The 16,098-nt window shown below is 38.9% G+C and overlaps 1 protein-coding gene across 4 annotated transcripts; it reads left to right on the top strand.

Annotated features, from left to right (window-relative positions):
• The first annotated feature begins 5,492 nt into the window (after positions 1-5,492).
• LOC125102966 (butyrophilin-like protein 1) lies at positions 5,493-14,441 on the top strand. Of its 4 annotated transcripts, none has more exons than XM_047734656.1 (10): positions 5,494-5,733; positions 6,239-6,374; positions 8,445-8,795; positions 9,379-9,660; positions 9,801-10,001; positions 10,524-10,544; positions 10,634-10,660; positions 10,842-10,868; positions 12,930-12,956; positions 13,622-14,441. In XM_047734656.1, exons 2-10 carry the CDS (start codon positions 6,293-6,295, stop codon positions 14,143-14,145), a joined length of 1,542 nt encoding a protein of 513 aa, XP_047590612.1. In that variant the 5' UTR covers positions 5,494-5,733; positions 6,239-6,292; the 3' UTR covers positions 14,146-14,441. The 4 variants fall into 4 exon arrangements, with proteins under 4 accessions (XP_047590614.1, XP_047590612.1, XP_047590611.1 ...); XM_047734655.1 differs by having other exon boundaries at positions 5,494-5,762; XM_047734657.1 differs by having other exon boundaries at positions 5,503-5,649.
• Positions 14,442-16,098: the final 1,657 nt, after the last annotated feature.

The following is a 16,098-nucleotide window of genomic DNA, read 5'->3' as shown; positions in this document are numbered from 1 at the left end:
ACAAATCAACGAAACTAGGAGCTGGTTCTTAGAAAGAATTAATAAGATTGATAAACCCCTGGACAGAATTATCAAAAAGAAAAGAGAAAGGACCCAAATAAATAAAATCATGAATGAAAGAGGAGAGATCACAACGAACACCAAAGAAATACAGACAATTATAAGAACATACTATGAGCAACTCTACGCCAACAAATTTGACAATCTGGAAGAAATGGATGCATTCCTAGAGACATATAAACTACCACAACTGAACCAGGAAGAAATAGAAAGCCTGAACAGACCCATAACCAGTAAGGAGATTGAAACAGTCATCAAAAATATCCAAACAAACAAAAGCCCAGGGCCAGACGGCTTCCCGGGGGAATTCTACCAAACATTTAAAGAAGAACTAATTCCTATTCTCCTGAAACTGTTCCAAAAAATAGAAATAGAAGGAAAACTTCCAAACTCATTTTATGAGGCCAGCATCACCTTGATCCCAAAACCAGACAAGGATCCCAACAAAAAAGAGAACTACAGACCAATATCCTTGATGAACACAGATGCAAAAATTCTCGCCAAAATACTAGCCAATAGGATTCAACAGTACATTAAAAGGATTATTCACCACGACCAAGTGGGATTTATTCCAGAGCTGCAAGGTTGGTTCAACATCCGCAAATCAATCAATGTGATACAACACATTAATAAAAGAAAGAACAAGAACCATATGATACTCTCCATAGATGCTGAAAAAGCATTTGACAAAGTACAGCATCCCTTCCTGATCAAAACTCTTCAAAGTGTAGGGATAGACGGCACATACCTCAATATTATCAAAGCCATCTATGAAAAACCCACCGCAAATATCATTCTCAATGGAGAAAAACTGAAAGCTTTTCCGCTAAGGTCAGGAACACGGCAGGGATGTCCGTTATCACCACTGCTATTCAACATAGTACTAGAAGTCCTAGCCTCAGCAATCAGACAACAAAAGGAAATTAAAGGCATCCAAATCGGCAAAGAAGAAGTCAAACTATCACTCTTCGCAGATGATATGATACTCTATGTGGAAAACCCAAAAGACTCCACTCCAAAACTGCTAGAACTTGTACAGGAATTCAGTAAAGTGTCAGGATATAAAATCAATGCACAGAAATCAGTTGCATTTCTCTACACCAACATCAAGACAGAAGAAAGAGAAATTAAGGAGTCCATCCCATTTACAATTGCACCCAAAACTATAAGATACCTAGGAATAAACCTAACCAAAGAGACTAAGAATCTATACACAGAAAACTATAAAGTACTCATGAAAGAAATTGAGGAAGACACAAAGAAATGGAAAAATGTTCCATGCTCCTGGATTGGAAGAATAAATATTGTGAAAATGTCTATGCTACCTAAAGCAATCTACACATTTAATGCAATTCCTATCAAAGTACCATCCATTTTTTTCAAAGAAATGGAACAAATAATCCTACAATATATATGGAACCAGAAAAGACCTCGAATAGCCAAAGGAATATTGAAAAAGAAAGCCAAAGTTGGTGGCATCACAATTCCGGACTTCAAGCTCTATTACAAAGCTGTCATCATCAAGACAGCATGGCACTGGCACAAAAACAGACACATAGATCAATGGAACAGAATAGAGAGCCCAGAAATGGACCCTCAACTCTATGGTCAACTCATCTTCGACAAAGCAGGAAAGAATGTCCAATGGAACAAAGACAGCCTCTCCAATAAATGGTGTTGGGAAAACTGGAAAGCCACATGCAGAAAAATGAAATTGGATCATTTCCTTACACCACACACGAAAATAGACTCAAAATGGATGAAGGATCTCAATGTGAGAAAGGAATCCATCAAAATCCTCGAGGAGAACACAGGCAGCAACCTCTTTGACGTCAGCCGCAGCAACATCTTCCTAGGAACATCACCAAAGGCAAGGGAAGCAAGGGCAAAAATGAACTTTTGGGATTTTATCAAGATCAAAAGCTTTTGCACAGCAAAGGAAACAGTTAACAAAACCAAAAGACAACTGACAGAATGGGAGAAGATATTTGCAAATGACATATCAGATAAAGGGCTAGTGTCCAAAATCTATAAAGAACTTAGCAAACTCAACACCCAAAGAACAAAGAATCCAATCAAGAAATGGGCAGAGGACATGAACAGACATTTCTGCAAAGAAGACATCCAGATGGCCAACAGACACATGAAAAAGTGCTCCATATCACTCGGCATCAGGGAAATACAAATCAAAACCACCATGAGATATCACCTCACACCAGTCAGAATGGCTAAAATTAACAAGTCAGGAAATGACAGATGCTGGCGAGGATGCGGAGAAAGGGGAACCCTCCTACACTGTTGGTGGGAATGCAAGCTGGTGCAACCACTCTGGAAAACAGCATGGAGGTTCTTCAAAATGTTGAAAATAGAACTACCCTATGACCCTGCAATTGCACCGCTGGGTATTTACCCTAAAGATACAAACGTAGTGATCCGAAGGGGCACGTGCACCTGAATGTTTATAGTAGCAATGTCTACAATAGCCAAACTATGGAAAGAACCTAGATGTCCATCTACAGACGAATGGATAAAGAAGATGTGGTATATATACACAATGGAATACTATGCAGCCATCAAAAGAAATGAAATCTTGCCATTTGCGACGACGTGGATGGAACTAGAGGGTATCATGCTTAGCGAAATAAGTCAATCGGAGAAAGACAACTATCATATGATCTCCCTGATATGAGGGAGAGGAGATGCAACATGGGGGGTTGAGGGGGTAGGAGAAGAGTAAATGAAACAAGATGGGATTGGGAGGGAGACAAACCATAAGTGACTCTTAATCTCACAAAACAAACTGAGGGTTGATGGGGGGAGGGGGTTGGGAGAGGGGGGTGGGGTTATGGATATTGGGGAGGGTATGTGCTATGGTGAGTGCTGTGACGTGTGTAAACCTGGCGATTTGCAGACCTGTACCCCTGGGGATAAAAATATATGTTTATAAAGCTGTAAAAAAAAAAAAAAAGAAAAAAGAAAGGATGAATACCCAAGTTTTGTAGCACCATGGACGGGACTGGAAGAGATTATGCTGAGTGAAATAAGTCAAGCAGAGAGAGTCAATTATCATATGGTTTCACTTATTTGTGGAGCATAACAAATAGCATGGAGGACAAGGGGAGATGGAGAGGAGAAGGGAGTTGAGGGAAATTGGAAGGGTAGGTGAACCATGAAGGACTATGGACTCTGAAAAACGATCTGAGAATTTTGAAGGGGTGGGGGGTGGGAGGTTGAGGGCACCAGGTGGTGGGTATTGTAGAGGGCACGGATTGCATGGAGCACTGGGTGTGGTGCAAAAATAATGAATACTGTTATGCTGAAAAAATAAAAAAATTAAAAAAAAACCAAAAAAAATAAAGTATCATATTCTGGAAGCACCCAGTAACCCCATTTTTCTAGCCCAATATATTTTTTTAAGTTTTAATTTACAGTCCACTTAGTTAACATACAGTGCAGTATGAGTTTCAGGTGTACAATTTTGTGATTCAACACTTTGATGCAACACCCAGTGCTCTAGACCAATATTTTGACCTGTAGAGGTGTCTACTCTGGTATGTGACCCTTCTAGTTGGTTATTATTTTAAGTTAGCTTTCCACTCCCAAGAATGTGAATTATTTCTTTAGTCCTGAATTTCCTACAAATGAATCCTTCTTATTGTGCTTCACATTTGCATTAAAAAATCTTCATATTTATATTACTTACATTTTCATGTGAGAGAAATATGATAATTTGAGATAAGCAACATCAAAAAAATAGAAACACCATTTGTATCACTCAGATATAAGTTCCCTATCATTTTTCTATGATTTTAAAGTTTAACCTGTTATATTTTTAAGCATATAAGACCATACTGTTTATGCTATTTTAAAACTGCTTTTTGAAGTCAATAATATCTTATAGAGCTCCTTTTCCCTCTCCCTTCACCTTTCTCCTTAAACACAAGAATGCTCTTATGATGTAATTCCCTTAAAATACTCTCCACAGATTAACTGATTTTCCTCAATTCTCTATTATTGGGAAAGATATCTATGCCAATTTTTCACATTTATTTTTCTAGCTCTGTTGGAATGTATGTTAATCTATTTACACTTTAGAATAGAATATACACACAAGCATATTCATAAAATTCAAAGTAAACAAGAGGCAAGTGGTAACTTTAACACTTACATTACTGTTTCAGTGTTCACTCCCATTCCCAAATACTTCAGACCTAATCTATTAGGTGGATGTCAGAGCTCCAGTGAAACAAAAGGGCCTCAGTAGGGAGGGCTGCCAAGCATGGTGGGAGAGGGCTTGAGCGGGCCAGCAGGGCATGAGTGAGGTGGGGAGGTAGCCATGAAGAGAACTGCAGAAGAATATATTGTATTAGAGTTGAACAATGTTATATTATCCAGCAATGAAAATTTTAAAATTTACTGATAAATAGAATATGGTTGAATCTCAAAAAACATTTTGTTTATCCAAAGAAGCCAAACACAGAAGTGCACATACTGTATAATTTATTTTTTATTGTTTTTGAAGTTTCAGAATAGGCAAGATTAAGCTATTGTGATTTATGTCAGAATACTGTTTGTTTTTCCTGGAATGAATTGACTGAAAATGAAGATGAGGGAAATTTTCAAGAGGCAGACAGACATGGTCCATATTTTGAGGGAGGTGGTGGTTATGTGAGTATAAACATTTGTAAACTTCATTGAAATGTACATTTCAAAACAATACATTCCATTGTATGCAAATCATATTTTCATAAATATGATTTCTAAAAAGTCAAATGTACCTCATTGTCTCTAGAGAATATTTATTTAAGATTTTAGTATCCCTTTGACCAGACTATTAGTGACTTATATGCTAATATTTATGCAATTGCTATTTGTGTCCTTAATTATCTGTAAACCTTGTGTGAAATGCAAAAACATGTCTTGGACTTGGAAAAAATCTGAAGTGGAAAGAAATCCCTTTTGAGCACATTCTATGTCTGGGACTGTACTGTTGTGTTATTATTCCCATTTTACTTTTAGGAGCCCTAAGATTTTGGAAATACAGCCCTAATCTTCTCATAGCACAGAACCCTCCATTTCTGACCTCTTATTTTCTCCTGCACAGTTTCCAATGCCAGTTAGGGTGTGGAAGGAGAAATTTCTTGTATCTCTTGTTCTTGTTCTCTAAATGGTTTAACTTTGTAAGTTAAACATTGGGATGACCAACATCCTTGAATATCAGACAAAAAGCGGATTCTCCCTCTCTGAATTATGTGATTTCAGCCCTTTGCAGGTAGGAGGAGGAAGCTACACTGAGCAATTTTGACCAAAGTGCGCTTTGGTTCCTATCATTCCAGAGCTGTACCCAGCCCAAAGTCCCCCAAGATGACTTTTATTACCTCCACTTTCACAGTAACTGCAAGAGCTGCAGGCCGATTGTAACTTTCTTACTGGACTCATTCTAGGAGAGGCATTCACTTGTCAGTGTCTTCTGGTAGCCCTGTTTGTCCCCCTCCTAAGAATATTTTTACAGTCCAGGGATGGGTTAGAAACCTACTATTCCCAGCTCCTGCAGCCACTCCTTTGGATTCTGACCATGAGAACAACCAGGTACCCATGTCTCTGGAGCTGGGACTTGTAGTTTAACTGAGGAAATAAAGAGGTTCCAGGAAGCCTCCTGGCTCAATCTGGATGGTGAGAGAGAAATGTGTGGTGATGTGGAGGTGTGTCTGTGGAAGTTATGGGTCCTAAAATCAAAAGGGTTTGAGCTCTGGTCACATAGTGAGAAAACTCTCTTCTCTTGCTGGAGTTAAGCCACAAGAGTGTTTATAGTAAAAATAAATAAGTAAATGTATGAATGAATCAATGAACAAAGGCAAGAAGGAAGAAGCTAGATTGGCCAATAGGAGTGGTCTAATTTTGTGTCTGCTTTCCTTTCTCAAAATGAATTCCTTTTCAATTTCAAGAAAGCCCACAGGACACAAGAGAGTGGTTTATGGTTTTCTACACCTGCTGGGAAAATGGTTTTCAGAAAGAAGAGAGAGAGGGAAAATCCACTGGGGGAGGGTTGGAGTTGGTGGCGCTCTGTGAAGAAGCACAGCCAAAAAACTGTATAAAAGTAAATCTTTGAATGTGGCTTTTTTTTTGTTTTCCCTGAAAGTTTTCACTCTGGTGTCTTTCTCACCACCTTCTCTTACAGACTACTTCCTTGTCAGAGTGACATTTCGTGCTTTCACTTTCTGTTCTGAAGAAGATGGTGGTTTCTCCAGACTATTCTCCTGCTGGTTTCCTCCTCCTTCTCCTCCTTCTCCAGGTGTCTACATGGTACTCAGCAGGTCAGTGTTCTCTCTCCTTCTCTTTATATATTCACTTGTTTTTAATGGCTCTTCTCAGATGATGAAAAATCTTGGTCATTCATCAGTTGTCATTGTACCTCCTCTCAAAGGCAGTTATACTTGGGGGAACGGTAACTGTGTTTGTGCCAACAGAAGACTGGAAGTTTCTGGCTAAGAATGTGACTGATCTTTATATATACAACCCTTACTACTTTGGGTAGATTTTATAAAACTATAGCTGCAATGTTTAGCTAAATCTTTATTGACTATGGGTGATTTTAGCATGCTTAATTTCAGTGAAACAGTATCAGTGAAAATACATTTTATAATGTTCACATTACCAAGAAAACCTAAGTATGAGTACAACAAATTTGGGATCCTTGGTTATGATCTTTGACAAATCATTTTTCCCCCCCTCTGGCACTTGAGTCCTTCTTTCATAAAATAGAAAGGGCTCTCAGGATAAAGTTTTCAGACTCAAGGTTTGGAGAGAAACCAGCTATGAGATTACTATAATGACATTTTTCATTAAAATCTCTTTAATTTGATGTCAGTTAGGCAGGGAGTACTAAAATGTTTGATTTCCACACATGTTGACTCAGAAATTCCACAAGAATTTATCATAAAGAAAATCTCTCCCATGTGTATATGTATAATGTATTAAATGCTTATTGTGGGACTGTTTGTAGTAATAATAAATTGGAAGCAATATAAATATTACCCTGATACAGGAAAAGCTTAAACACAATGGTATAGGCAGTGTCAAAAACAATAGATAGAGCTAAATTATATGTACTAAAATGGTTGGATGTTTCTTATTACAGAAATTGATATGTAGTGATTCTATTTATGTGAAATAGAGTAACTTTTATACAACATTGTGGATATAAGCAATGTCAAATACCTTTTCCTAAATTAAATGACTCATAGAACATGTATAGCCATTAGCCATGTATCAGTTAACTAAGACCATGTATCTGTTGAGTACTCTGGGTTTTACACAGAAATAGAAAAGAAGGGACACCACAGCCTTCATCCAGCCTAATGGCCAGTGTCATGCTTCTTGCCCAGGACTGCCTGATCCACATTCTCTGGGACAGTCTGGCCATGGGATTTTTCCTTTAAGCCCACGTGGCCTCGCCATTTGTATGCAACACTCCTGGGCCCCTTCACGTCCCTGCCTTTTTGAATTCTTCCCACTCCAGGGTCACTACATTTGTGGGCCCTTAAGCTCTGACCATTCAAAAGAGCCACAATATCTTTGGCCTCTGCCAGTGCAAGTTTTGCCCAGGGGGCATCAGTCACTTTTTAGTTATTGATTTCTATACTAAAGTAAGTTGCAAACAGATGGTTTAAGTGACTTGACAAAGGAGATTAGCAAAGCTAAGCAAAGTCCCCATTTTTGACTTGCAGCATCTTCCTTCTCTGACCCAGGAAAACAACCATCTTCTCTGATAAAGACTGCCCTGCTCTTACGCCCTGGAACCACTGGCTTCTAAGTCCTCTCAAGAAAATACTTTTTATGAAAAACTATTCTTTATGATTCTAAGGATTTAGAGTTATTAAAAAAAAATTAAAAAGCAACCTAACCTTATAAATTCTACATTTCACTTTGATATAAAACACTGTTAATCCTTTTCCTCACCCCTCAACACAGAGGAACCTAAATCTTTAATCAGAAATGGCTACTTACCCTTTTAGGAGTAGTGTGTTGCGAGAGAAAGGGATGAGTGTGGAGAGAAGTAACTTCACTCCTCTCCTACCAAAGGAAGGGATAATTGCTTAATAAGTTACTTTGCTACATTTAATTCTAAATAAGTCTCTTATTTAGTTTTTGTAGGTTTTACATAACTTACAAATAAATACTATTTATAAATGCATAGAAAACAGTCTTTTCAAATGCCAAACTATCGGTAGTTGTTACCTCTGGAGAACATAGTTGAAGAAGTTTATATGGAGATATATATTTTAAGACATATAAAACAACGCAAATAAGAAAGAAATGCAGATGGGTCTTTTGTTTCATCCTCCCTCACTCATTTCCACAATCTGTCTTTGATTTTCATGCAGCGTCTAGGTTTTCTGTGAAGGGACCAGCTGAGCCCATCATGGTTCTACTAGGGGCAGATGCCACTTTGCCCTGCCAGCTGTCCCCTGAGCAGAGTGCAGCCCACATGCACATTCGGTGGTACCGAAACCAACTCTCCCCTGCTGTGTTTGTGTACCAGAATGGACAGGAACAAGGTGGGGAGCAAATGCTGGAATACCGTGGCAGGACAGAGTTCGTGAGGGACTCCATCAACAAAGGAGGTGTAGCCCTGCTGATCCAACATGTTCGTGCCTCTGATCATGGCCAGTACTGGTGTCATTTTATGGATGGTCAGAGCTCCCAAGAGGCTATTGTGGAGCTGCATGTTATAGGTATGTTTACTTGGCACAAAGTGTCATGGTGTGAAGCAGAGAGAAAAAGGATGTCTGGATTCCTAACCTGGCATTTCTTATGATCTTCCATATATTGATATGCTAATTTACCTTGCATAATGTCAATTTCTTAAAGTATACAGTGATGCTAAGACTATATGCTCTATTCACTTTTAAACATCAAAAAAAGACAATATTTCTGAATGTTTTTGTATCCTAAAAGGCCCCAGAAAATTAATTGACTATATTAATTCAGACAGGTACTAACACCCTCAGATATTCGTTTTCATCCACTCAGTAGAGAAAGACAATTTATAGGCTTAAACTCCTTTTCTAACTTCAATTGTACCTTTTTTTCCCTCTCCTTGAAATGACTCCAAGCTCTCTTAGTCTCAGTATAGTGCAAAGGCATCAAGCTGATTTCAAAACTGAATCACAGGTTGCCCTAACATTCACTGTGAGAGGTTTATTGACCTCTGAGCTTCAGTTTACTTATCAGTCTAGTGAGGGCATTTTGGCCTTCAGCCTCAGGGACTCCTGAGCCCCAAGGTTCCAGGCCTTAACACATGCCTTCTCTCTTCAGGGTTGGGCTCTGCACCTCATGTTCGTATGATGGGACCTGAGGATGGTGGGATCCGAGTGTTGTGCTCTGCAGATGGCTGGTTCCCAAAACCCAGGGTGCAGTGGAGTGACATGATGGGAGTGAATCTACAGTCCCTCTCTGAGTTTCAGACCCAGGATGAAGATGGGCTCTTCTGTGTGGAAGCATCTCTTGTGGTCACAGATAGCTCTCTGGGCAACATGACCTGTTCCATCCAAAATCCCCTCTCTGGACAGGAGAAAGCATCAGCAATCTTCCTCCCTGGTGAATGAGGCACAAACCCCAAAGCAGAGTTGGGTGTGTGGTGAGGGTAGGGAGGAAGGAAGGAGGGCTGAGGGAGCCTTGGAGGAAGGGCGGGATGGCCTCCAGGCTAGTCCTCACTATGCTTCACTTGCCTGTGTCAGAGCCCTTCTTCCCCAGGATGGACCCATGGAAGGCAGCCCTGGCTGGGACAGTCCCTGTGCTGATGCTCTTTCTCCTTGGGATCAGCTACACTGGCTGGAGAAAACACCAAGCCAAAGAAAGAGAAGTAAAGAAAAAGCAAAGAGAATCTCGTGAAAGAGATCAGATGAGAAATGAAAAGGAAACAGCACTTAAGGCCAAAGGTATTGTGACCACAGGACAAATAGGGTTCATGGAGAAGCTGTGGGTGCAGGTTGTATAAGGTGGGTGGGGAAATAAAAGTTGTCAAAGAGGACCTCAAGGAAAACATGGAGAACCAAAATTCCATAAAGGTGGAGTCTTATGGAAAAGAAGAAACCATGGGGGAAACTTGGAAAGTTGTGGGCAGTGGTCTGTACCCAAACTGTGGTGTTGTTTCTCCTTGTGTAAACGTCTTTCCCCATCTTCTCCTCCTATTCTTCCTTCCAGAATTAGCTTCTGAAACACCTAAGAAAGCTTGAATTCCCACAAAGCATGGGCACTCCTTCCTCAGTGACCCTATGACATTTCCCATGTAACTTTTCCTAGCACTTATCATTTAGAGTCCACATGTATGTTTGCAAATCTTTCCCACCTACTTAACTATGGGACAACTAATGGTGGGCCACATTGAATCCACTCAGCTACTCCATGAAATCAAGAGCAGCTAAAACCCAATTTGATGGATTTTATATCTCTTCTTTCAGAGAACCTCAAGGCAGAGCTTGGTGAGTCTTGCTTCTCCTCATGCCCTGTGTAGAATTTGCTCCCCTTTCCACATCTGTTGTAGGTCTCTCACTGAATGTTTTTCTTTCAGAACAGCGAAAGGCACTATACCTTACAGGTAAGAGACTGGGTTTCCCATGCCCCTCAATGTTTTGATGTCCAACACTTTCTCAGCTTCCTCTCTTCAGAGGTTAAGACTGAAAGATTTAATAGTGACTTGTGAAAAAAAATAAGGGGTGGGGAGAAGAATGAGGCTTTGGATGTCTTGCCTTATATTAACTGTATTTTTTCTGTTTTAGATTGGAAGAAGGCCTGGCTGTATCCTGGTAGGTAACTTTCTGGCTTAGGTCTTGCAATGTGCCTCTAATATTCCAAGTATAATAAGTGGAGACATAAGTGCACACACACACACACACACACACACACACACACACACACACACACCCCGACCTGAAAGTTGTGAAGATTTATTTGGTATCGATCTACAGTTTTTTTTTTTATTAGGAAGGTCAAATATTCAATTGTTTGCCAGCTAAGTATAAAGAAAAAATAACTATTGACTGGTGAATTCCACGTGGCTAGAGTAGGACTCAACAAGAATTTTTAACCCATCCACTATAGAGAATGAAGAGACAGAAATAAGAGCAATTTTGGTGGGATTTAGGAAGAATAAAGGACACCCTATATGATAGCAGCATTTCTATACAGTGAATAAAGTTCAAAAGAGCAGTTAACATATTTTATATTTGGGAAAAATATATTATTATTTTAATTTTTTTACCTATGTGAAATAATCCAAGTAAAGTTCAATACACAGGAACAAGGTTTATGTTTGAAAAGCTTGAAAAACCGTCTTTCAAAATACTTTAATATCAATATAAAAATTTATTTATCTGGTGGTAGAGGGAACTGGCTATTTTATATCTTCTAATATCTGTGTCCATGTACTACATATGTTTAAGACTGTGTATGTGCATGTGCAATACAGAGTTAGACCTCAAAAGCATGCTAGATATTTCCTTAAATATATAGTTGTGCAATTTTAATATGCCTGATATTGTGCTAGATGTTGGTGGCATAATCCATGGTCTCTGACCCCGAAATCCACTGGGGGAATTAAGCTAATAACCAGGCAACTGCACACAGCCTGATAAGTACTATGATAAGACAGGGTCAAGGTGCTCCTCCCAAGGGTTAAAGTTGGATAAACAGTTTCTACTAAGAGTGTTTTCTTTTTTTCTTTTCTTTTCTTTCTTTCTCTTTTCTTTTCTTTACCTTTTTCTTTTCTTTTTCTATTTTTTCTTTCTTTTCTTTCCCTTCTCTTTTCTTTCTTTTCTCTTCAAAGATTTTATTTATTTATTTGTGTGTGAGAGAGAGAAAGAGAGAGGATGAGCAAGGGGGAGGGAGAGAAGAAGCAGGCATTCCACTAACCAGGGATTCCCTACATAGAGTTCAATCCCAAGACCCTAAGATCATAATCTGATCCAAAGGCAGGTGACACTCTACTAAGATTTTCTTTCAGGAGCTGCTTCTAGAGGAGAGAGCAAAGTGTAGTAAGGATGAGGACATACAGGTTTTTGTTCCAACTCTATCAATGACAGCTGAGGAATTCAGTCATTTTTGCTTTCTTGAACTCAGCCTTCTTATCTCTAAGATGAAGAGATCACAGAAGCCCCTCTTGACTCATGTATTCATCAATTATATAAATAGAGTGCTACCCTTCTTAGAAGTGGGCAGCTAAGTGAGAGACCATCAAGAATTATGGATAAGTTCTTATCGCCTCGTGCCCCAAGACACTAAGAGTATATCCAATCTTAAATAAAATCACAAGACCTGCCATAAGAGAAGTGGCCCCAGGCAGAGGCAGATGTAGTTCTATTCCTCATGAAGAGTCTGTCTCTGGAGGAAAATATTAAAAATGTGATTACAAGCATTAAAATTTAAAAAGGTCAGTTTAAAAGCCTTGGTCCAAAGCTTAAACTCTACTCTTATGTGGCCATAGCCCTGGGAAACCCCTGAAATAAAACAATAAAATAAAATAAAGTAAAAATAAAAGGACATTTTATAGTTTTCATCCTCAATGAGGAGTGCCACAAAGGTCTTAAAAGCATAGGTGCCTAGAACACTAGACCATGCTCCAGGACTTCTCCAGACTTACTTCCTCAGCATTGGGCCAAATAAGAGGATCATTTCTAATCTGAGACAGCACAGAGGAAGTACACCCTTTGTCTTGTAATTTCTGGATACTGAGAGTTCAAGGGGCTCAGAGGAGGAGGGAAAGAGAGCTGAGAAGAGACAGCAATGAGCCAGGAAAGGAAGTGTGACCCTCCTTTTCATTCTGTGGTTGTGTTTCCATCGTAGTCTCAGTTTGTATTGCTCTTTTTCAGACTGGAGGAAGGAAAAGTTCCTGCCTGGTGAGTGGCTTTTTGTTTATCTTTGTACCCCTTTCCAACCTGCCCTTTGATATCCCATTTTCCTTCCTAACATCATCTTCTACTTGAAAAGACAGAAGAACCACTATTCTGGTAAAGAGAGGGAAGTACATGAAGATCATTAATTTTGGCCTGGACTGAGAATTATTGCTAGGATTAGGTACTCTGGTTGTATTTACACCTTCATATATTGGCATGGTTTCTCACCTATGGTGGGGGGGAGGGAGGTCCACTTGGTTATGAAGGAAATCCCCAACTGAGTAAAAAGTACTCAAAATGATGAGAGTAACTTAGCTGCTCTTTGTAAAGAGGTCAGCTGACATAGAGCCCATTACTAATTAAAGAACATAGTTCTAATTTGTAGATAATTAAGAAAGAACACTATTGTCAAGTAAACACTGCAAGTCACAGCTCACTCCTGCATTCTGCCAAGACACTGATAATAGCATAGGTAAGATAAGGTGAGATAAGCAGCATTGAACCCATGGTGAGAGCACCTCATAACTCCATCTTCCCCAGCACACACACACATCCAGAGCACAAGTGTTCTTTCACTATTTGATCCTGTTTCTCTAAGGTTTCACCTGCACAACAGCCTTCTAAAATATGTAATATTGGCCCTTCCCTTCCTTTTTCTTTCCCCACAGCCAATGTGACGATAAATCAAGAAATCCATCAGAATAATTGTGACCCAGAGAGCAAAGAGAACTTCAGAGAGGAAACACAGGATCTATCTCTTAGTGATAAGAGAGGAGACTGCAACCTTATCACACTAAATCAGCAAGACTTCACCTCAGGAAGACATTACTGGGAAGTGGATATTAAGGACACTGATGAGTGGACTCTAGGCATTTATGAGAAGCTCACAGGCAAGAGTGGATTATCCACAGATCTACAAAAAAAGAAATTCAGAGTCTTAGAAAAGAAAGGATGTAAATGCAGGGCTCTCATCTGTGGCCCTCAAGACATTTCCCTGAAAGAAGATCTCAAGATAGAAAAGTATCCACAAAAGATTGTGATTTTTTTGGATTATGAAGACAAAGACATTTCTTTCTATGACATGACTCAAGGTACCCACATCTTCTCCTTTACCCAGGAAAGCTTCACTGGATCACTCTATCCTTACTTCAACATTAAATCCATGGAGCATTCCCCATATGAGCAATATTAAGTGACTTAGAGGAAGAACTTACACAGTGAAGACAATAGCCTATTCTCTATAAATCCCCAAATGCCAGTTCTGATGTGTGACCTCAAGTTCACTGATTATGAGGCCTCTTGACTTGAGGCTCCATGAGTTCCCATGACCAGCACTGTTTCTTAATTGCAGAGACGAAATTTTTTGTTTGTAATTGTTATTGTTATAAATGCTGTTTCTTGTTTTATATCTAATATATCACAGACTGATAATTTTCCAGGATAAATTACTGGAAAAATGAAGTCAATTAAAAAAAATGGATACAATTACAAGCTGTAATAAGCTTATTGTTAGATTCAATATGCTTAAAATTACTCTGTCAATTTGCTCTAAAATGTTTGTAATACTCTAGTTCTGTATTTGTCTCATAAAGAACCTGTAAGAAACAGTTAATATAGTTCACTGGTCTGTGACCAACACTTTTGAGTGGCACTGCTAAAGCAGTATTCAGAGGAATAAAAAATAGATAAGCCTCTTCACCTCTCTCATAGCAACGCTAAATAAAAGCAACAAAATAGTGCTATTTTCTAATGTTGAGGAAGAAAAGTTAAATTGTAGCTTGAGGGACACGTGGGTGGCTCAGTTGGTTAAATGTCTGTCTTTGACTCAGGTCATGACTCCAGGGTCCTGGGATCCTGTCCTACATAGCTCCTTACTCAGCAGGGAGCCTGCTTCTTCCTCTATCTGCTGCTCCCCCAGCTTGTGCTCTCTTTCTCTCTCTCTGACAAATAAATAAACGTTTTAAAATAAATAAATTATAATTTAATACATGCTAATCCATATCTTAAATGCAAGTATAATTTAAGGAAAGAAAATAAGAAGTATCAGTCAGAATCCAATTCTAACAAATGTGATGATGTTAACATGATAAGGTCTGGGAAAACCAAAAGGTAAGAGCATTTTGAGGTATTTATCTAATTAAAAAAAGAAAGAGACATTTTATTTCTTTGCTTAAGATATTAATAAGGGAAATGGCTACTTTATATTTTAGGGAATTATATCTACCAGCAGAGGTAAGGAAAGGCCCTTCTTCTGCTTCTAATCAAACCTATCTGTTATATTCAAATGAGATGACTACAGAAGACAGTACTTAGTGTTTAGTGTTTAAACAGGGATAAGAAGAGAGTGTGTTCCTATGAGCTAGACTGAAAAACCTGGTAAATTCTGTGGATATGGGATAGAATACCCAGAAGAATCTTGCCCCAACAGCAGGGAATAATGAGCCCTAGGCTAAAAACTGATCCAATATTGATGAGCAAATCTTAAACGCAAGATCAAATTATTTACAAGTTTCTAACTTCATGCCAGAGCATAGCTCAACCAGATAAAATGAACAGTGTCTGACATCTAATAAAAAATTATCAGGCTTGGAAAGAAGCAGGAAAATCCAACTCCCATAATAAACAAAAAATCAATACATTGAAATTAACATGGAACTGATACAGGTGTTAGATTTAACACACAAGGGTATTAAAGCAAAAGTTGTAACTATATTCCAGATATTCCTAAAGTTCACTAAACTTTTTTTTTTAAGATTTTATTTCATTATTTGACAGAGAGACAGATAACAGGTAGGCAAAGAGGCAGGCAGAGAGAGTGGAGGAAGCAGGCTCCCTGCGGAGTAGAGGGCCTGATGCGGGGTCTGATGCGGGACCGATCCCAGGACCCCAGGACCATGATCCGAGCTGAAGGCAGAGGCTTTAACCCACTGAGCCACCCAGGAGCCCCAAGTTCACTAGACTTTTAAAAAAAAGACCCAAATTGAACTTCTTTACATGGAAATGAAAATGTGTTAGATAAAAATTGCCTTGGATATGGTTAGCAGCAGATTAACCATTTCAGAAATAAATGATCAGTGAACCTGAAGACATAGAAATGGAAACTATCCAAAATAAAACACACAGAAAAAGAAAAGTATTTTAAAAA

This window comes from Lutra lutra, chromosome 6 (genome assembly GCF_902655055.1).
Source record: "Lutra lutra chromosome 6, mLutLut1.2, whole genome shotgun sequence".
In the NCBI taxonomy this organism is placed as follows: Eukaryota; Metazoa; Chordata; class Mammalia; order Carnivora; family Mustelidae; genus Lutra; species Lutra lutra.
Note: the sequence above shows the minus strand (reverse complement) of the source record. Positions and strands in the feature narration are given on the sequence as shown.

Coding starts and splice junctions, on each gene's coding strand:
- LOC125102966 (XM_047734656.1), top strand. CDS start 6,293: ATGGTGGTTTCTCCAGACTATTCTCCTGCTGGTTTCCTCCTCCTTCTC. Junction 9,661..9,800: donor ATCAGCAATCTTCCTCCCTG/GTGAATGAGGCA, acceptor TGCCTGTGTCAG/AGCCCTTCTTCCCCAGGATG. Junction 10,002..10,523: donor AACAGCACTTAAGGCCAAAG/GTATTGTGACCA, acceptor CTCTTCTTTCAG/AGAACCTCAAGGCAGAGCTT.